A 23016-nucleotide genomic window follows, 5' to 3' on the forward strand; every position below is an offset into this window, starting at 1 on the left:
CTCCATCCTCCAGTTTGAAATCTGGGCTTTCCAGTCAAGGTCTTTGGGAAAGCTTTACTGAATGTGTGGCTGTCCTGCATGGACCTGAGACATCGATGCTGCTGGAAAGACACATGGGACCAGGGTGCCTGGTGTGCAGCAGGATGCTGCCCTCAGTCCTCACCCTCCTGGGAGCGCACAGCCACCCAAAACCACCTTTGCAAAGCCCGTGGACTTCGAATTATTCCTCAAGTCCATCCTCTGCATCACAGCACGTGCCAGCTTGCCTGCTGCTCCTGATGGACCTGGGGCAAAGCCAGCCCACCCCCAGGGAGGCAGCAACTGTGGCTGAGCTGGGGGTGGCACAGCTTGTCCCCTCTGCAGGCTGAGGCTTTGCCTGAACGCATCCCCGGACACTACAGCCATTTGTTCTTCTTGCGAAATCTCTCTTAGCTGAAATAGCTCTCCCCTCCCCCTGATGCTTACCCCCACCCAGTGTATTTATAGAGAGAAGTCGCAGTCCCGCTCAGCTAGACTGAGGCTCTTCAAACCTTGCTATGTTACCATCATCTATGCCTTGACAGCCTGCATCTAATAAAAATTCAGTCCCTCGGCTCCAAGTCTAGAGCTCACATCAGTATGCAAAAATGAATGCAAATACGGGAGAGGTCTTGCTCGTTGACGCAGGTGATCAGAGGATGGTGCTGCCCTTCTATTCGTCTTTTTCCTGTCTTGGCTTTCATTTTTGACCTCATTGCAAGCCTTCGCCCTGGACTTTCCACTGCCTTTTCCTGTGGCATCCCTTGTATAGGGACAGAATATGTTAGCAATCAAATTCAGCATCGGTTTTTCCACTCTGTCTGGGACTCTGCAGCTCCAAGGTGTCACCTCTCCCGCTGATTGCTCTGAACCTACTTTTTACCATCTCAAAAGTGACGCTAAATTTTGAGACATCTGCTTGTTAGGAAAGATAGGGAGATGTTGCCATTCAATTTTCTTTCCATTGCTCCACTCAATTATTGCTCAGCACAACTCATTATAACACGCAATCATTCTCTTTCTGACCAGCATGAATTCCAGATAGTTGATTTCCCATCAAGTGCAATTTTTGCTATTGCTTCATTTCACTTCTCTTTTTTTTTTTTTTTAAAGTGTATGTAGCACATAAGATTCCTACAAAACCATCAGTACGATTTTCCAGCCTGTTTCTGTAGCTTCTTTATTGGTAACTAGCAATATTTATGTAATGTTCATTTTAAATACACATATTCCAGAGCCTGAGTTTTTGGCAGTTACGTTCCACATCTGGGTCATCAGCTCGTTGTTAATTTTTGGATAGCTGCTCCTCTGTCACATTTTAAACACTGGTTTTGGTTAGGGATGGGCTAGCCAATTTATTTCAAGCAAGAACAGATCGGAGCCATCATTCCTCAGGCAGACTCAGAAGGGAACAGCCAAAACCGTGGGAATAAGACAGAATTTTTGCCCTGTGGCTGCAGAGAAAGCTTCATTTAGGAGATTCACTTTGTTCCTCTTCAGATGTCAGTCAGGTAAATTGTTCCTTCAGCCTGGCTGGCATCTATTCTTCTTGGCTGAGAGCAGGCAGACAGCTCAATCTAATTGCACAGAGAGGTTAGCCTGCTTTCCCTTTTCAAGTAAAACAGGTTTGTAGGTTTCTATGGGGCTGGCTGAATAAACAACAGGTGGATCTAAAAAAGCAGTCTGGAAAATCCCTACACTTGCACTGGGACATGAACGGGGAGTGCCTTAAAGCCAACCCCTTGCTAGGGTAGCCTGTGTCCTGCTAACGCCCTGAGAGAGCAGGGAAGTGGAGGATGGGGACAGTGCTGGGGGGGAGCATGGAGATGGAGACCAGGTCCTGAAAGTTTAGGCAAACCATGCAGAAGTCAGGACTTTATGTGCTTGTCCATATTGAGGCTCAAATCTCTGTCTTGCTGATATTTCAGGGTTCTGTGAAGAGCCCACTTTAAATATAGATGGGCATTTGCGTGCTTGTTATAAAGATCAGTGTGAACAGGGAGGTGGCCATCTAAAAATGGGACATGATGACTTTTCACATAGTTGCTAAATGAAAATGTGACAGCACAGTGCAAGGTGTTAAATTACTTGGTTGTCTTTGAGGATATTCCCACTTACTGTCTTAAAAAATGCAGTCTGTACCTCTTTACCTTACTGCCCATAGTAGACCTGCTACTGGTGTAATGGGACCAACCTCCAAAGAGGACTGAACTTTAAAAAAAAACCCACAAAACTTTCAAGAGGAGCTTGCAATTGGATCAAGTTTCATTCTTGGCCATTGGTCTCTAAATCTACTACAGCCTTTTCCACTTGGGCTACTCAAGGGGAGGAAGGACAGCCTGAGCAGTCCCCAGTCAGGGCTGTGGGGTGAGCAGCAAAGGGCAAGGAAGGAACCTGCACCCCCCCATCCACTCCTTACACAGCCAGGTAAAGAAATGGGATTGTCGGTACTTTAGGGCAGCCAACTGGCCTGCTTTGTAGGGGAACTGAAATGCTGCAGGCTTTTCGTTTTAAAGAAAAAGTCCAACCCAACCCAAAATAAGCCAAACAACCCCTCTAGTCTGAGGATTTTAGCCCTCTCCAATAGGAAACTCATTTGGCAGCATTTGCCCTGGCAGTGACTTGTGCTGGTACACACTGGGAGAGACTCTAACACTGTGGTGCTGGGCCAGGAACAGGATGGGTTTCTGGACACAGGCTTTGCAATGATGAAGAATGCCCCCCTGATCTTGTCAAACACAAGCTTCTGGTTTTTGTTTGCCAGGCACCACTGCACGGTTGAACCCTGGGCTCCCACCCCTGCCCTGCCAGTGGCTCTGGCCCTGCCTGTCTGCCTGCCTGCCTCTCCTGGTGCCTCCCTGCCTCTTTTTGTGAGGTCTGTTAAATGGTGCAAAGCTCTCTTCTGTGATGCTCGGAGACATTTCCTACTCCCCTGGAAACACGGTTGGAAAAAACCATCTATGAACAACTGCTGCTCCAAAACACGTGTCTGTCTTTGCACCATGACGCCCCAAATCAGCATGTGTGTCTCTATTCTGGAAAGCAATTCACATTTTTATCAAAAACAAGGGCTGGGAATACATAAATCTAGGCTGAGACCATGCTACGCCTGTTCCCTCTGTCCCTGCTTTCTGCCCTGCTGCCTGCGGTGCCACGTCCCACCCTCCCTTCCTCCTGCCCCACGGGTCCACCTCTGCCCAGGTCGGAGGGGGGTTGTCTGCCTCCCGCCCTAGTAGTTTATTTAATGAGAAAACAATGTTTAATGAGCAATGAGACCAAGAGGCATCCCCACGTGGCCAGGTGGGGCTGGTGACTTCCAGTGACTGCAGGGAACCATGCGGGCTGACACCAGCAAAGGAGACGGTTCCTGCTGCTACCTAGTCTTACTCCTCTGATGGGTGCCGCCTACTTGAGAGCAGGGCTACCTTTGTCACGGTTGTTTTCAGGTGGACCCAATCCCTCTAAGAGTTTTTTCTCCTCATAGTGACACAGCAAAGTACCACTCAGCTAAGTGCACCTTCAGGAAGGGTTTTCTGCAATGAATGAATTTCTATCTTACAAGAAAGGCCCTCTGTGAAATAGCTAATTCACAGTCATTTTTGGTGTGCTGTGTGCGGTATTTTTTTGCTTTAATTAGTTTTAACTTTTGCTAACAGTTCTCTGGTAAGCATCATTAAAGCTCACCACGAAAGCTGTAGCAACCTTGTGCAATTCTCTCGGTACATAGCTGCTCCTGGGAGCAGCCCTGTGGTTCAGCACGGCCCGTCTCTGGTTTCTCTCCCTCTGAGTCACAGGGCTGTGTCACTGAGAAGGTCATGGGACTGCAGAACATACCAGTGTCTGCATTTGGGTTTCTTTCATCATAACCTCAGCTTCTACCTCTTCTCCCTCAGTGCCCTCCTGCGGGTTTTTAAAAAATCTAAGCCATATGCAGTGTTGACATATAACCATCCAGTCGATATTTAGGTTCCTGGGAAGCATCCCTTCTATGTGGATGTCACCAAGTTCAGTACCCACAGATCAGTTTCCATAGTAACCAATGTGCTTCAATGAGATGGGGAAAATCAGAGGAATTTGAAAGGCGAAGACTAACACTGGAAGAGAGTAAGTGGAATAAACAGCGTGCACAGCAGCTTGGAGCACGCCATGGGTTTTATGATGTGTGTTTTAGGAAGACTTGCATGCTTTGTGAACCGTTCCTTTCCTCATGAGATGTGCGGTCGTGCCAAAAGCTTGGTGGTGCAAAGTAAAATGGTACCTCACACTATTGCACACATACAAATCCCATGTCAGCTTGTATTTATTCACACACTCGTGAGCACATGGAGGCAGAAGGAAAATGAGTTTTTATTGTCTATTTCAAAGAGAATTGTCATACCAATATTTTACAGCCTGTGGAGAAGCAAACATGTATTCTTCTGACCCTTCTTCCTCATCCCTGCTGCAACAATGGAAGATGTCAAACAGCGGAAAGGAACAGGACTCAGGCAGAGCCACTTTCCAGCTTCTCATTTATTCCATGCTGTCACAAACGCCACCATCAGTGGGTATAAAGTGATGTTGCTGCTAACTTATTCTTATATATGCTGGACAGAGTCACTACTACTGATCCATTTCTGCTTGAGCTGTTGGGAGGACTAACTTTAAGGGACCTGGTGAACTGGACAGAAGTGTATATTCTCCTTTAGACGTGTGGTACAACTTAGGGAACAAATAGCGTTGTTGAAAAATATATCTGAAATTAATTTATGACATGAATCCAGGATCTAGCACATCGCAGATTGTGTGGCATGACATATATCCCTCTGGAAAGCAAATGTTCAGAACATTAATTCTGCACAAATAATCATTCAGAAGTCAGGAACCATCAGGTCAGAAATGCATAGGAAACTCTGCATTGGTACATTTGCACCAGTACTGTTTTAGTTTGACTGACAGCATGCATATCCTAGGACCCAGTAAGCTAGTTAGAGGCAAAACCACATAAAGCAAGATTCTCATCACCCAAGTTTAGCTGGGTGAAGGTAGTCGTCTGAGTCCTCTTGGCTCCGTCTTTAATTAGTGGATAGTAACAGATGTCTCCTGTTGGTGACTCACTCCATCTATTTTCGGTTGTCCATTAGAGATTCCTGTTTCTGTCCCTTTACTAAGGAGGGAGACTAATGATTGCAGTTTAGATTTAAACAGCCAAAGGCTGGTGAGATGAAGCCCACTCTAAGACATACATCCAGTGATGATCAGAAGGTGATGACTCTACAAAGAAAGGAGAAGTTTGGCTCTCTAGTCCTTAACTCCATCCATAGAAAGGGCTAGGATCCGTTTGCTGTCCCTGAGGTGCAGCAAGGGCTGTGTTCGTATAGTTAGACATTTCACCCTCCAGATCAGGGTAACTGCACCCATTCTGTCTATCAGAGATGGGCCCTGCCCAGTGCTAACCCTAGACTGGTCCCGGGCACCATCTGGGAGAGCGCTGTGGACCATGGCTCTGAATTGCACTCCTTAACCCCGTTGACAGTTCGACAGTGCAGAAGAACCTCAGGAGAGGAGCCATGACACGGCATTGCTTAGTTTACTGGGGGAGGTGTAGCCAGAGCATCAAAACCAGGACCCTGTTACACGGAAAGGCACAGAGACCGGTGTGACATTATGTCTGGTAGATAAGGAAATGACTAAGAAATTTGCTGTAACTTGGGCAGCACAAGCGATGGCTGTGACAATTAAAAAGGAAAATCCACATGGGCGGTGAAGATCTGGGGCACACGCAGAGCACAGCTATTCTGGGCCTGGTAAGGCTGACAGCCAGGCCCAGCATTTTCTGGCAATCTGCTCAGGAGCGGCGGCTTGATGTTCGGTTTAGATGTACAGCCACTTCTTGCCTCCATAGCCAACAAAGGCAGGAGCAGCCGAGCGGGGAACATCACACAATGTAGCTCCTCATCAGCGTGGTCCTTCTTCTGGAGCAACGTTCAGGAGGAGGAACCGAAATCCCCCAAAGGAAAGGCAAGGCACGGAGGAGTCAAACACCCTGTGCGGCTGTGGACGCAAGAAGCGCTTTCCAAATGCTCCCCGTGCTCTTTTCCAGGTAGGTCCATGTTCCCGGGGCTCAAGGGTGAGCAGCCGAGCAGGAGTTTTCATCTCTCAGTGCCCTTGAGCCCTGCTGCAGGAAGGCAGATGCCCCCGAAGGGGAAGAAAGGCGGCCGCCATGACGTGATCGCCCCGAGGACTGCGTGAGATGGATGAGGAGGGGGCAGCCCGGCCAGCAGCGTTTCCTGATGGCGGAGGTCAACCAGAAGGCAGCCCACAGAGGGCTGCTACCTCATGGCAGCTTGGGCCGTAATGTGTTTCGCCCTGTGATAAAGAAATTACGCAGATTACAGCCGAACGTGGAAAATGTGATTCATCCAGTCTCCAGAGCACCGGTTCCTCCATTCATCAAGCCCGAAACGTGCAGCTCACTGGCTGCAGCCGCCCTGGGCCTGCAACGGCTGAGGCGAGGCGAAGGCCGCGGGCCTGGCAGCCTCTCCGGGGAGCTGTCTGTTAGGGTCCATCTCCTCCCGACCTGCCTCCCTTCTTTCTAAACACGGGTGACAGGACCCTGTACGTGCTAATATGACACTGGGGGGAAGTTTTGAAGAGCTGGGAGGTTGCAGGGATGCTTGGGGGGGCTCCTGGTGTTGGTGAGCTGCCCCCCCCCAGCGCCCCAGAAAATCAGCGGTATTTTCCTCCTCCTCTCGCCTTGGCCTGCCATTTTCTTCCAGTGCTGTGGTGTAACATGAATGCCTACACCCAGACTTGCTGTTTCTCTTTGCTGAGACAAAGGCATTGTGTTTCGTGTATCGAAGCGCTATTGAGAGCAGACAAAGCGTAGCGGATGTGCAAGGGAAACTATGACTTGCTTTATATGTGCAGATAAAAGTAACGTCCCATTTGCAAAGGTGTGAAGGTTTCCTGTAGTAACATCATTGTGGTTAAGCCTTTATTCAAAAGGAGAATGCTGAAGTTACTCAGTTTGATTCCTGAATGTGCACAATTGAAAGTATTAATTATTTTATTGAAGATGCAGGACCCACATCCAAAGCATCTGTATAACTCCACTTGTAGCTCAGGTACAGCCATATACATCAGCTGGTTTAGCACTGGGCAAATGAACAGTTCTTACTTCTTATTCACCAGCACTTTTGATTTACAATAGCCACATGAATTTGGAGACTGCAGCAAAAATGCTATAGAGCTTTGCATTCCTTGCAGGAGTTAAAGTTTTAACTGGGGTAAGAGAGACAGATAAGAGCTGAGAAATTTTAGCAGAAGCTTCAGTATTTGCAATTTTTCATTCATATCTGATTCATTACCTGATTTTGTTGTCATAAAGCCTCAGGATACATGAAGGACTTGGAGCTTTTAGGTTTCAATTAAAACACCATCATTTCACGTGATACCATAAGAAATAAGTAGCTCATTGTTTGGGTGTGAAGGAACAGACAGCACATAATCATGTTAGGGCAAATTAATTTTATACCTGCCTGTCAGCCGAGCTGTTGATGTGCTGCTCATAGGCTTCCCCAGCATAGTAACACTGCTGTACTAAGCTTCAGTGAGGGTGGATTAACCTAAGGCAGGTTTACTCTGCCTTTGGGCAAGTCTGAGGGCTTAACCTGCCCCCTTACCTCAATTACTTGCATAGCAAACCCATACGGAAATATAAGATTTTACTGCCATTTCCCTCCTACGTTCTCACCCAAGCCATGTGCTATCACGTCTCTATTGGGAGCAATTAGCCCCACAACTGGGTCAAGGCAGGGACCTTTGGGGCAATCCTGACTTCTCGATGCAACGTCCAGTGATGAAGCCTGAACTGCTCAGGGGATGGTGTGAGTTAATCCAGGGGGCTGGGCACTGGAAGACATGTCCCTGTGTATGTCCTACCCCGCCTGCGTTGCAATGGCAGGTGGTAGCCAGGGACAGAGAGGTGGTGATAAACAGTGTGGAAACAGATGATAAACAGTTTGAGAAGTGCATGTGCTCCGTGAATATTGCACACAGCAAGTGCAGCATCCGAGCAGATCGGCAGCGACTCCTAAAGCCACTGCTTCTGGATTCACACTCAACTATGTGCCCATGCCCTGAGTCCCAGAAAAGTGAGTGAGTGATGCTGAAGAACCGAAGTCTGGTGGTTTATATGCCTGTCTTTAGAAGACCAAACTCCCATTTCTAGTTCTACCTTGGCCTCTTGTATGCTTTTGGGAAAATTGCTTAAAGGCACATTTTTCAGAATAATGCATTGGAAACCTCTTTTGATACAGCTTCCATGAGTATCTGTGAATTAACTCCTAGAAGCTGGTCCATGAGAAGGTATTTTAACTTCTGTTTGATGGTGGGACATGGGAGAGCTTCCCAACCCAGTCAGGACAATGCCTGGACACTGATAATTCCCTTTCTGCTCTCCATGATCTGGTTTCCATCAGAAGGAATCCTTCATGTTGGGAGGGAGAGACAGCTTGCTCCACTGAGCTCTCCATCCTCTGGACCAACCCCATCTTAGTCTCCCTGTGATGAGGCTAAAATACCTACTGATGCTGATGGAACAGCTCGACCGTAAAGTGAGTTTCTGCTAGGGCACTCAGGATTAGGTTAAGGGAAACTGCTCGTAAGAAAGTGGAGAGAGAGCCCTAGAGACATTAAATATTTTAGTTACACAGTCTGGTTTGGGTGTTAAAATGCATGCAGGGATTAACACTTTAACATTGTCCACCCAAACTCAAAATGTCAGCCTAATAAAGTTTGCAAAAGTTTATGCAAATATTGAAAGTGGAAGATTAAATAAAGATTATGGGAAATAGAGACCTTGAATAAGTAAAAGAGTTTTATAACTTGTTACTGTTATTTTGACCTTTCAATATGTTTTCCTAAGTTTTATTATGAGGCAATATTATGTTTGGAAAGGAGGTGTATGACCTGTCAGGTAGTGTTCAGTAGGGAAGATTGCATAAGCAGTGAGGAACCAGCTAGGTCCCTCTTCCACACTGGGTAGGGTAAGTTAAATAAAATTTTATTCATCTGGTTTCCTAACTCACTTTGCTCGCCACAGCCCAGCACACACACACACACGCAGTGCAGCCATGAGGTTGTAAGTTTGTGCGGTTCTGAAGGGAGAACAAAAGGCCAAATCCTTTTTTTTAAATCACACCTGACTTCCTCCTTCCTTTACAAAGCAGAAAGTTGGGAATGCAATCATTGACATTCTTGTCAGGCAAGACCACTAGGCCAGATGACCCTTTTAGCCTCTGAACTTGAATCTTTTTCTGTGTTTGGTCAAAGTGCTACTGTCCTTGTAAGTATTATCTCCTGCTTGACTGTGCTTCTTGGCTGTAGCTCTATGTCTGGTTTTCCCTGTAGATGTGAGGCCCATGAGACGAACATTTAGTGCTCTCTTCCCTCAATGGCAGCATCTCAGGCAGTGCCTTCAGTATTACCCTGCACCAGTAAGAGCAATCCTTGGGCCCCACAATTTTGCTTGTAGGTAGGTATTCTCCATGGAACCTGCACAGCTCTGGGGGTATCCCTTGAGCCTTCCTGTTACCTTTCCTTCTGAACCAAAACTAACCCAAAACTAAAATGGAAGACTGCCCTCCAACCTTCAAAATTCCTCAGATTTATGTTGTGGTGTCTTGTCCAGAAATTGTTCATCGTAAATACGATACTCAACAAAATGTGGTCTTGGGATGGTAAGTCCCCTGCTGCTCATTTGCATTGACTTAATGGATACTCTGTGTCAGAAGGTAGGTGATTCTCACTGTGTTCAAGCAGATCCTGTGCCTATTGATGTTAGAGCCTTTATGGGACATCGTGAATCATCTTCAACTCATAGCAAGTCTGTCTGTGCACAACTACTATGGTTATTTCCTCCATTTGTGCATGACTGTGAGACCAGGGTGGTATGGAGGTACACTTGTCTGTGTTTTAAGAGTCTTCATTGGAAATCTCTGGGCTCATTTTCTTTGAAGCATTCATTTCGCTTTTATAATATCATTACTACTCTTTGGAGTCTAATTATTTTTAGTCGATTCTGATAGCAAAGGCATTGTATCCTGACTTTACTGCATCTTTAAAAAGATGAATTTCCTTCTCTTATTGCTACATTCGATTTCCTAAAGGTCATGTTGCTTGACTGGTAGTAAATGATACTTGTAGTTTCAGAATAGATGCTGCTGGTTAGCTAAGGGCTACTTCTTGTGGGCTAAAACTCAATGAGGAAAGAAGAAAGAAATACAAGCATTTTCTGAGCAAACACTGTAGCCACTGGTGGACATGTTAGTATCAACTGCATCAAGTTCTTCAGGTTATATTCCTCTTTTGCACTTTTTCCACCTCAAAATAATATTTGCTATAGAAATTTCTTGTCTGGGCAGATGCTTCATTTTCAAATTGATCTTTAAGATCCTGCACTTGCACCTTAAAAATCTTCACTTTGGTCTTGATTGCACACAGATTAGAGATATGCAACATTCTTGCTAGGTGTGCAGTGTGTTTCAGGCAGACATATTGATAACCTGCAGCAGTGGTAAATCTTTCTTTTTTTCCTGTCTGAGCACGGTTTTGTCTCTTTTGATCCTTGTCCAACTTGAGTGCTATCTAATAATATTGGTGCTCCAATTGCCACTCGAGCAACCTCTTCTGGGAATATGGTTGCATGGCAATATTTCAGTTTTTCTTTGAAAGCGATGGTGTCCTTTATGTATTGCAAGCTCTTGCCTCGGTGTCCACCCTAGAGCCACTCCTCCTTCCCTTCTGTTCTCTCCTGAGCCACTGTATTTTCCAATTGATTTGTTATAATCTTTATAGATGACCAACCTTATTACATTTTTCCAATACTTTGTGGAGAGGGAAGTGATGTTTTTAAGTACTTTGTTTTATCTGGACTGTGTCTGCTGCCTCCTCCTCCCATAGATGTCCCTATGCTGCATCTGTGCTTGTGCAGTTTGTTGTGCCCCAGTTTTATGTTACACTCCTTATTGCTTGTGAGTAGCATTAATAGTTTTCCTTGTGCTTCTTTCTAATTTTACCAGGGCTGATGATCTGACTCCTCTCTGTTCCTCTGTTTTGGCATATGCATTTTTCTTGCACAGCTGTTAGGACAAAGAATATTCTTTTGACATGACATCTTCAAACAGAACTGGAAAATGGTTGTCTTGCAACTCCTTGACCAGTCTGAATAGCGGCAGTGGGTACAGTAATACTCAGTATGCAGCTGCTGAGGAAAAGTTTTTGAGTAGAGGTGTTTTTCTTAGAAACAAGTCAATCAAAGTAGCTCAAGCTCTGTGCTTCTCTGGATTTGCCATGAAAGACCTGTGCTTTGTGGTGGATTTCTTCGCATTTTTAACCCTAAACATTTTAGAAAATTAATTTGGTTTTAGACTGCAGACTGTTTATCTCCTTCAGATGCTGTGAAGATCAGCCCCATTAGCTCCTTCCATTGAGCTCATTTCTCTACAGTGCTTCCCCTTTACAGTCTGTAGGTAACATTTCTTGCACCGTTCTGCATGAAAGCAGTAGTAAACACATGTCTTCTGATATGAAAAATTTTCTTAATTTAGACTTCACAGAAATGCAGATTCACACAGGGGTCAATGGTGATGGGTAATGGTTTTCATTAATAAACTTCTCAAGACTTTGCCCTCAACAGCTCAGCTAAAATAGAAGCACTTCAGATTAGTGACCAGGATGTCGTACTTTCTACCCTGCGTGTCTCTTAAATGACTTGATTAACCAGTTGTCCAGTTCTATATCAATCACCTACAGAGAGAATGGTAATATTGTCAGATTAGACACAGGCTTTGGAAATACTGGATTAGCTGCTACCATCCTATTGGGAAACTTGGGTGACCCATTAAATTTTGCTTTTCTTTTTTCTCTGCACTTATTAGGGCACTTGGTACTCCCTTGTTGCCCCTAATACTTGTAATATATACTTGTGGGCAGGAAACACATCCCCTGCCAGTGCGTGCAGCCTGCTGCAGGCAGGGAGTCCTGGGACCGTGACTTCAGGCTTTCCTTCCCTGTCCATACCACCGGACAGGGCAGAGAGCTCGCTCCAGTATTGTAATGTCATTTCCCTTGCTCGTGTCATGCTTATTGCCAGCCTTGAGATGGCAGGTGTGCTCACCCTGCCCTTGCCTCTGCAAACTTCTTGGTGATACTCTAATAATTAATTATAAGAGCCCTTCTTTTCTCACAAGAGGTGACTTTTTGTATCTGATGTGTGACACTAGACTTTAGTGCTAAATGGACTTCTTTGAAATGCATTTACAATCTTAAGCACTTTATAATAGAGTAAAGATTTGTTTACCAAGTCTTCCCCTCCCCACCTTTTTTAAAGATTAACTCCAATTATTGGTGCCGGCGGTGTCACAGTGCTGTGACAAAAAGCAGGCAGCACAGGAGTGGGGGAGGCACATGTGTGCCAGGGGGCTAAGGGTCTGCCAAAACAAGACAGGGCACAGTGGAGCTCCTCTGCAGCATGGGTGTCTGGCCGTGGCTGAGTGGGGTAGGGCAACGTCCTGCCAGCATGGCTTGGTAGTAGGTCAAGAGTAGTCATTCACTGAGAAGGAGTTGATGGTTCTGTTTCACGCATGCCGTGTTACGCTGGCATGGGTGATAAGATGGCATGGGTTGCCTTGTGCTGCCTCCATAAATCCTGCATCCCTGTGGCCATGGAGTTGCAGTTTATGAAATGCCCCATGTATGTGGCAAGTGATTTGAAGGCACTGAAGGCCTTAGAAGAAAAATCATCTGTTTGTATCACATCACCTGTGAGCAGAAGAGTCCCTCACATGTCTTGTTTTAAATTGAATACCTTTGCATATTTATATTTTCCTTTGTTTTTTACTAAGAGCACATAAAAGCATTGGCAATGCAGAAGTAGAAGCTACTTACAGGATCCTTTCTCCAGTCAGAACATCTTGCAAATAAATTAATAAAATTCTCCACAATCCTCTGAGGCAGAGAGGCTTTGTTAATATTGCCCTTCACAGATAGCTTGCTGTTGTTTTGACATGTTTTCCACACGCGAAGAACAGCAATATGCTTACAATCAATATACTTTTATTTTAGTCAGGGAAAAAATGGGATAGGAAAGGAGGAATAGCAGGTGAGAGCCAAACTAAAGTCTTTATGAGGATGTATACTGTTTCCTTTGTAATGTGGGGCATCTGCATGGCTTGGCTGAACGGCAGCCTGCATACCTTTGTAAACGGTGGGGGAACCTTCCCCTTGCAGTCTCAGAGGCTTGGGAGCCTCCACAGCCCAAGCGTGTGCTAACTACCAGTCAGTGAACATAAAGAAATTTGAAAACAGTTTATAAAAGTCCCTCTGAGAAAACTTAATGCTCAAAGGACCTCTCTAGTCATCTCAGATCTTTCTAAGGGCTCCATGCTAGCCATGCTTGCTGTTTCCAGTGAAGATGTCTTCTTAGGATGGTGCCCAGCACGTACTGCTCAAAGGGGCAGCACTCCAGGGCCACATGAACCTCTTGGCTATTTTTATACCATGGAGACAGATCAGTCCCCTAAACAGCCCTAGATTAAGGGGGAATCAAAAGTGGTTTAGAGCTGCCTGTCCCAAAAGCCTGAGAATGTCCCAAATGACTGAGAATTAGCTCTGTGGTTTCTGGGTCTGTCTATGCAGTCTGGTATTAGTCTTCAGGAACTTTCCAAAATCATCCTTGGAAAACAACAAGGAGACGGTTATAAGGAGGCTGGTGCCAGGCCTTTAACATTCTCAAAAATCTACCCAGGAAAAAAGTAAAGCCAAAACCATTCAAATAATGCAGTCTTGCACACAAATCTCCACCACTCAGCAGTACATCATGCTAAATGTTAATAGTGATTCCTTTAGCATCCAAAAATTCATCATATGCCTCCATCCCGGCCCCAAGAAGCATTCAGCCAAGTGACATGATAAAATTTTGCGTGTACAGTTGAGATCCTACTCCTTGACATCACTTGAAAATGACGAAAACCTTCATCCATACAAACACCATGTGAAAGCATGACCTCACTCCGAGAGAAGTGCAGCGTGATCAGACTTACTGCTGCGGAACTTGGATAAAGCAGATGTGGAAATCCTGGCCCAGAAAGGACCACGGAGGTTGCTAGGGTCAGGCCTCCGTGCTTGCAGGAAGCCATGCCATGAATCTCATCCCAGCTCCACCTTAAAGCTAACTAGGGGGTTTGTCCTTCCTCTACTCCTGTTTTAGAAACTTTTTAATCTGACATTAAAATTATTGCTTATATTTGCACCCACGAATTTTCATGCAATCCGGGTAAATTAGTGATGAAGCAACACATGTTATGACTCATTTATTTTTCTCTTTATACACAAGCTTAAAATTTTTGTAAATGCAAATGGAAAATAGGTGTCCAACAAAAGTATTATATAAAATGTGGAGTTGAAATATAATGTATCTGGCTTCTAGGCTTTACCAGAGTCTTCCAAACCATTCCTTTGCAGGATGAATTTGTATGAATTAGAAAAATGAATGAAGGTACCACACTACTTAGCCTGATTTTGTTTTAGGATTAAACTTGAGAAACATTCCTTTTGTGGTCTTCTGACAAATGCTCTGCCCTCCCCAGGTGTCACGTGCACATTACCAGAAAGCTTTCCAGAGGACAGTATGATGACGCTCTTGTGCAAAATCTGCTTCGGATCTCAGGGTCCCAAGTAACTTCAAATAAGGAACAGGAGTAGGGGTGTAAGCTGAACAAAACATGTGTGCACACAACTTTAGACTCCAGCAGGAAGAATGAAGAGCGCATGTAGACTGGGAGCACGTACAGCAGCCCAGCTTAGAAATGGAGTCAGCTTCTGGATTTATTTCATATAACAGCATCAAAATACAGCCAACCTTAATGCTGTCTCCACTATTTCTTATGACACATCCAAAAAGTCAGTGTGAGCAGTAATTCATATAAGCATTTGAAAGAAAGTCCCTTTTGAGAAAAATTTACATTCTGAAGCACTGATTTTCAGACTTTGCTCCCCATGACCTTGTTCCTCCATGGCCTCAAGTGTCAGTGTCACTGGCACGAGCGCTTCCAAGCTCACGGCTCCAAGAGAGGGAACTGTTGACCTAGAAACACCGTCTGGCCAGCAGCTCTGAGGCAACCCCCTTGCTTATTATTTATTTGTATTGCAGGGAGGCCTGGAGAGATGCTGCAGGGCTAGGTCGCAGCAGGGCGCCTGGCAGCGGATGACAATGAGGGGAGGCTGCGGGGCGCTGGCTGCAGCAGAGCAGTTGGCTCACCTTCGCGAGGGTTGGGGTAGGCAGTGTGGTGGAGGGGTGTCAGAGGGAACATCAGAGAAGGCAACGCTGGGCTGCCGATGGGGTTGTTGTGGGGTCTTCTTTTCACAGAAGATACATGGCAGGGTGGGAAGTATTTATGTATTTGCTAGAAAATCTTTGCAATTATTGTGCAATACTGGGGGAACTATGCTATGACAGGAATTCCTCCAAATGACCAGCATATTACAGTCTGCTTACTCTGTCCAAGGTCTGGAAACGAATTGGTCTTCTACTTTTCTTTCTAGCCTGTCTGCAATTCAACAGTGCCACGGCAAGCTTATTTTCAATTACAAAGAAGTGTCAGGAAGGTAATGGACATGACTAGAGACATTTTGGTAGAATGCAATCTTACACTGCACAGAAAACACTCTCAGTACTCAGAGTCCCAGACTGCTTCTTCCCAAAATTTACTCTAGCACACTGCATGCTCTATATAACACATGCTACTTTAAATGAAAATTATTAGACCGACAAAAAACATGATAATTTTTTTCAAATGAATTTTTCTTGGGCAGGGAGAGACTCATAGCAATGATATTAATGTTGGAAACAGTCCAGCCTTATAGTTTCTGGTGTATAGAGATTGAAAATGGATACTCAACTAGAGGTAGGAAACCTGGGAAATGATCATGCTGAAAAAGACATAGGAGAAATAATGGACTCAGGCAAAGGATGAACTGGGCCCAAAACTGTAACATGAAGTAGCTTTAAAAATCTGACCATAAGTTTCAGTTGCAGATATAAAGCCTAAAAGGCCTAAAAGCATATCAAATATCAGAAGGAAAATAATAATTTGCAGTTATTTGAACAGTGGTGCCACTGGAGATGAAGAGAAATTCTTTGGCTACCTTTAGCTGGGGAAAAGAGCCAAAAAAGGAAGACTACTTAGGGGTAAGAAGGATGATAGCTACAAAAGAAATATATAAAGCTGGATATCATGGAGAATGTTTTGGCAGAAAGCTGTACAGGGATGGGGTGATTTGTGCAGAAACTGATTAGACCTGAGGTGTCTTCCATAATAATGGGTTTGTCTCCTGGTCTGTGACATCTGACCAAGATGAAACATGAGAGTACATACAAGAAGTTAGCATGGAAATGGGCCAGGACTGTGAGATATGCTGCTCTGGTATCATGGCTGCCCACCACAAAAATACCTTCCCTCGTCATGTTCCTGCTTGACATGCCATTTGACACAAGAAAAGAACAAAATTGTGAAAATGAAGTGAATGGGATAAAATAATGCCAGAAGGAAGCGAAATACTGGAACTAAGAATGAATAAGGAGAAACAGCTGACAAAATATATTGTTGACCACTGCGATAAGATATTCCCTGGACTCGTTGTGCCACAGGGAGATGTGCAAAATCATCAGGAACTGTGGTTCCTATAAAGGAAACAAAACAGGAAACATGTCATGAATCATCAGCAAGCAGGCCCTGGACAGGTTACATGGCTTGATCCTGAATGAAATTAATAATTTACCGGGGTTGGGAAGAAGATCTTTAAATAGCATCATAACATTATGACACAAACTTAGAAAAGACAGACTGAAAATTCAGGCTGATCATGTCCGCTTGACAACAACATGCGCGCGAGAGAAGTTAGCACTGCTGGAGTGTGGGATGTCTCGTTAAATAAACAGTCCCAGACACTAATTAAGAGTATACAGAAACAGATGCAAAAAGGCGAGCATGCTTGGAGACTTAGGAAGCCTTGGGATAAGTTGACTGGCACACGGTTAGCAGTGACAATCTCTCTACAGGCAGCTATTTCATGAGCATCCCACCTGTAATCCTCAACTAATTACCCACTGGTTTGCATCTCTGATTTGTATTAAAGTGCCCTGTGTCCATTTATTACCAGCACTCTTAGCAGTACTCGGATGTGGGAGATGAAGGCGGCATCAGGCTTTTGGTCAAGATGAGCCAACCCAGTAGTACCCCTGCAGAGGAAAAAGTGGCGGGGAAATGGCAAGAGGACCAGTGTGACAGAAATCCCACAGGCTGACATAATTTTCCAGTTCCAATTAAACTGATGAAAGTGAACTGGTGTTTCAAAATAAAGGGTCCCACACCTCCGACTTTTATCGCTTTCTGCAGACGTCTGAAGATCTCTCAATTTTCATTTATAGCTGAATTGTCCTTACTCGGTGTTTCTTTAAATTTGATGAAGTACTATATAATTCAGTTAGCTGTTGCTTTTCATTATGAGTCACCTTACAATAAGGCGGAGAACAAACCCTTCCTTACCTGCTAGCTAGCTCTTCCTTTATTATAGCAGTGACCTCTAGTGTACAGCTCTCAGTATCCAGACCTGGCATTTCCAGTTTACAGAGCAAGGCCATTTTCCATCTCATGGGAAGGAAGTAGCCTTACAAAGTGACCTTTCTGTTTATTTTGGATTCCTTTCAAAGCAAATAAAAAATGCTCCCTTGAGACTTTGATAGTCGATAGGAGAGCAACAGCAGTGTGCTGGATCTGTGGCTGCTCAGCCCTCGTACTCTAAAAGATTTTCATTTTGGTGTGGCTCAGGAAGAAAATTTCCAGCCTGTAGCATGACCTGCACTGTCATTTTATATTTTGACAAGTAGATTACCTGCACATGAATAAATCTTTGCTAGAAAGCTGAATCTTAGGCACATTTTAGTGCAGGACATACTAATCTAGTGCCTAGTAGGTAAAGTCAGCTGGGATTTCTTGAAATGAAATGTGCTAATTACTTGTAAGATGAATTACGTGTAATTTGTTTCTGCTGCAGAAATTCCAGGGGAATCACTAGGAGACACTGTAATAATCCTTCTCTAGCTCTGAGCTATGTCTTTGATGAAGGCCAACACAGGACTTTTCACCACTTGTATTCCTGTAGGAATACCATACGTTTCATTGTGTGACGCTTCTTTTTGACACCACCTTCCCGGTCAGTGAGGATGGAGGTTGTCCCATGCCGCTGCAGCTGCCTGAAGGAAGGCCTCTCACGTGGGCTAGTTACCTGCCGGCGTGGAGGGGCAGGGAGACTTGGGGAGATCAGAGAAGTGGCCCTGAGGTCTCCCTCCATGGCCAGCTTAGGGCTCCCAGAGAAGTGGCTCTTTACCCCTCTCTCTGGATCACCCAGAAGACCTACAGCCACTCCATCCTTATCTCCCCTGACAGCAGAACTGGATGGTGCTTGGAGGGGAGCTTGCCAGTGGCAAGTGATGGGCACCAGGGATCTCTCCAGCCCCTTTCTTAGCCACAGAGGGGCTGGCATACAGGGCTGGGGCCACAGAAACGGGCATGTAGCCAACGGGGCTTTCATATCCACAAAGCCAGCCCAGAATTTGCCCCTGACAGAGTGAGTCACATCATCCAAGGTGTGATGGTATATCACATCTTCTGGTGATATGGCAGCACAGGGCACCTCTGACGTCCCACAACCAAATTTCTCTGATTGCCTTTTCATATTCAAGAGCTGTTGATAATTACCAATACTAATTTAGTTTAGGGACATAAATGACCATGTCAGGAAAACAACTCTTCCTAAAAACGCAACTGCATTTCGAACTGTCCATCTTGACAGGTATTTATTTCCATTCAGTAGTCACAGATGTTTCAACATAATTGATAAAAAGAAACCATAATCCAAGTAATGAGGAGGTGAGTGGTGGCTGGTAGGATCTATGCACTGTTATAAATAGGCTAATCTCACCTGTAAATTGCTTTCTAGTTGATGAAGTTACAGAAATTCATGGAGGAAGGGGTCAGGAGCTTGCAAGAAAGTGAAGAAAACACATTTCAATACAGTTGGCTTCCTGCTGCAAAACATCCAGCCTTACTGCTGAAGTGTTCCAAAAATAGATAAGCTTGCTCATTAGCCTTATGAGCATTTAAATAGGAGAGGGATCGTTACCCAAATTATATCCATTAAAAGGGACTTTCACACTGGGGTAAACTTAAAAAAGAACATTTACGCAAAAAGCAATTTTCTTTGCCTGCAATCTTCTGTATTCCCCTAACTCTCATTGGAATAAAAAACTTCCTCCCTCTCCAGCCTGTTTCTCTTTTTTGCTTAATCCAGCTGTGAAATCATAAAGCTCAGTGTTTATGACAATAGTTTGCTACCATGGAAACAGTTATGTCGTCATAAATTTAGCCTTATGATATGACCCCCCTGGCTGCAGGAACAAGTCAAAAAGGAAGATATGTTAGAAATGAGACCTTGTTTAACCAGAAATGTCTATTTTAAATCCTTTTGCATAGCACACTCAGCAGCTCTTTAATAAGAGGACCTTTGATACGAACTGTGTACCTAATTACATACCGCTTTATTATGCCATTTGAATTGCTTTGAATGTCACCTTTGAATGCAAGCTCTCTTTTTATTGTTGAACATTTTGAATTCCCAGCATCCTAACACAGCGCTGCGATGATTTCTACAACTTCAGATCATTGCCCTTCTGCACAGTTTACTGTGCCCTGTGGTTTTGCTTGTTTTCTTCTTTTCAAACTGAACAAAATTCTTTAAAAAGGAAAAGAAAAATCTATTATTGTGCATATGTTGGAGTGAATCTATTGGGATTCTGGGACACCTCCTGCCACCACACATGTGGTCCTCTCATTATCACTGTACAGAGGAAGGGTCTTTTGTGCATTGGTATAGCCAGACATTTAAAATCTGATGGGCATCTGTCACGCCTTGCCGCAGTATCCTCTGCCTCCAAGTAGAGATAACCTACACATGTACACATGCACATGTGGTTTCTAATATGCAAGGTGCTGTCCAAATATAAAAACTAAACAGCAAAGGGCCTGATGAAAGACAAGAGCAACATGACCCTCACTACACAGAAGCAGACATAAAATTTGGCAGCCAAAGCCATATACTGTCTAGTCCTCCTGTGTCCTTGCTCGCTGAGCCCGTAAAATGTTTCCCCCCAGACCTCTTGCTTTCCAATGAATGAACCCGTCTGCTTGTGTCATGCAAGCCCAGTGGCTTCAGGGAGCTGCAGAGCATCAGGGGGGTCCAAGGGGCTTCCTACTCCCCAGCCTGTGCAGGAGGGAGCCCTGGGAGGAGGCTACTGCATAGCATAAGCTTACCCCGGAATAATTAAAAAAAAAAACTTTCAGAAAAACCACATTACAACATTTGGGAAAAAAATTAAGCCCTGAAGTTAGGAAAAGGGTTACAAATTTCTCCTCAGCATTTTGAACCAGCAACCCACCATTTCTGCAAGAGACAACATTCAGCTCTGACACGGGGCAGAGAGGCCCACTGAAGATACGATGTTGTGGGAAGGTCCGTCCGCACATCTCTGTGCTGGCTGATGTGCTGCTTTCGATCTCCACTCAAAAGAAATTCACATTATTTTCTGCATAATACCTGTGATATAAACCAAGGAAAAATTAAAGCCTCTGTAAGCAAGACGAGTAACATTTTAAAGTGCTTATAAGTAAGCAAATCCCACTGAGGATAGCTGAGTTGAAAATCCTTGTTAAAATAATTACACTGAATGATATGTAGGAAGCGTTATCAGAGGGGTGATGGGGTAAGGCTCCGGTGGGTAGAAGAGGAAGGGGCCTTGGAGTGCCCAGCTGGCACCAGCCAGGGCACGGGCACCCTGCAGCTGCAGGAGCTGGCAGCACTGCACTGCTGTACATAACTGGTGTGGCTGGGGTCTGCCCATGCTGGCTTCAGCTGGGAACACAGACCCGCCCAGGCTACACAGCACGTCCCATCTATTTCCACCAATTATGGCGATTCTGCACATTTTCTTAAAAATACATATAATTTTATCCTTGTTTTCTCTTCTTGTCCGCTGCTTGTTATTTTGTCCTCAATAAATGGATAGGGCAGTGGTCTGTGCAATTGTAGAAATACTCTTCTACACCTCACTGACCTCTTTGGGCATCTTCCTACCCCTCTTGAACATGCTCAGTTTCACCTTCTTCAGCTGTCAGATTTTTTTAAAACTTTTTGTCTTTTTTTTTTTTCATTTCTCTCTTTCAATTTCCTCCAACATTTTTTTTGTCAGTTCTGACAGAAGGATACCCCCAGATGAATGCTGTGTTCACACCAAGACCTACTTGTGGCAGTCTAGCTCAGGAAAAGGCTCCACTTGTTTTATGCTTGAGCAATGTTCCTGCTTGGGATGCACTTGCCTTTGTGCCAGTGCCTCCTCTATGGCCCAGGATCTGCTCTCCTTCTAGGCTGGGCTGTGCTGTGCAAAAGCAACATCTCTGCTTTCTGTGTTTATGCATCTGATGTTTCCCTTAGATAGGAAGCATTTTGCATTTGTCTTTTTAAATCTCAGTTTTGTTGCACTTTATTTCTGCAATTTATCTAGCTCACGCTGTATTTTAAGTCTCTCCTCCAAATCACTCCTCAATTTTCTATCAATCATCCACAAACTCTACTGTACTCATTTTCATATGGTACTTTCATACCATATGAAAGTATTGAGTGGAGATGAACTTGAGGCTTTTATAAGATCCATCGAGGCCCATCTCATCATCTTCACTCATTGCAATACTGACTTGATTACGAAAGTTGTTGTCTCTGGCGATTGCAGAGGAACATTTACCTCAAGGAAGGCTCTTAGCCCTAAATAGCCTTCATGGGTCAGACTGCCCCAGTGTCTTCTGTGCTGAAGTACTACAGGGCCACTGGAGTATTCCCACACCCCTCCTTCAGCCTCGCACCCATTTTGGGGTGGCTTGTCAGCTGCTGGAGACCTCCTTTTAACATGCTTCTTTTTGCTTCTTCCCCCTTCAGTGCTGAGCAAAACATAAGGAAGGGGCTCAGTCCTTTTGGTTGCTGGCTGTGGCTTGCAAAATGCAGATGTACAGTAAATGACAAGCCTTGCGAGGGATGTTGAAGCAGTGGTGGGAAGCATTTCAGTTTAAGGAGAAATAGTGTGGGTGTGGTGCAGTACTGAAAGAAAATTGGATAGAAAATGAAATTGGGGGAGTGAAAACCTATTTTTAACAGGGCTTTGAAAATCTGGCTGTGGCCAGGCCCTGTCTGAAGTGATTTAGAGCCATAACTATTTCCTGGGGCTTGCATTTTCCGTAAGGGAGAACATCTGATAGCAGAGCAAGAGGTTTGTTCTTTCTGAGTACATCCAGAGAAAGCCTTATCATTCTTATGGGAGAAAACAGAGGACACTTGCTACCCTGTACATAGCACAGATGTCTGGCTATTCTCCATGCCATGCGAGATCTTCTGGGCATGCAGGGAAAACAAGAACTCAGATGGTGAGAGATGCATCCCTTTGCAATAGAGAAGAGACAGCATCTCACCCAGGCAGACATGATAGTTGATGAAGAACTGCCAGGAGAGAGATACGCATAAAGAGGTGATGCATGTAATTACTATATCCACTGAGTTTATCACAGAAATATATATTTTTGTTTCTACAATCAGGATTCTCTGTGCTTGTTTTTTAGATCAAGTTGTTAACTCTGAAAAATAGAATAAAATAGAAAGCCTGCTTACTGTTCAGCTTTATGAGCCTGGGAGAGGAGTTGGGCAGGAGTTGAGTGAAACTTGTATCGTGGTAGCCAGAAAACATAAACACAGGGAGCAATTATACCTGTATGCCTACTGGCCCTCTGCTTCACCACTAGCAAGCTAAACTTTCTCTGGAAATACCTCACTTGTTCAGCCTCCCTGATGTGGAGACAG

General features: G+C 44.6%; 1 protein-coding gene across 1 annotated transcript in view; it reads left to right on the forward strand.

The window, feature by feature from the left end:
- Window positions 1-5753: 5753 nt before the first annotated feature.
- Window positions 5754-23016, forward strand: part of WISP3 (WNT1 inducible signaling pathway protein 3) — a 46063-nt gene continuing 28800 nt past the window's right edge. The window contains exons 1-4 of the mRNA XM_010561680.1: window positions 5754-5804; window positions 5903-6100; window positions 7964-8153; window positions 9692-9740. Of these exons, the coding sequence (XP_010559982.1) occupies window positions 5754-5804; window positions 5903-6100; window positions 7964-8153; window positions 9692-9740 (488 nt within the window). The remainder of the gene's footprint in view (window positions 5805-5902; window positions 6101-7963; window positions 8154-9691; window positions 9741-23016) is intronic.

This window comes from Haliaeetus leucocephalus, unplaced genomic scaffold (genome assembly GCF_000737465.1).
Source record: "Haliaeetus leucocephalus isolate CR32 unplaced genomic scaffold, Haliaeetus_leucocephalus-4.0 Scaffold149, whole genome shotgun sequence".
Lineage (NCBI taxonomy): Eukaryota > Metazoa > Chordata > Aves > Accipitriformes > Accipitridae > Haliaeetus > Haliaeetus leucocephalus.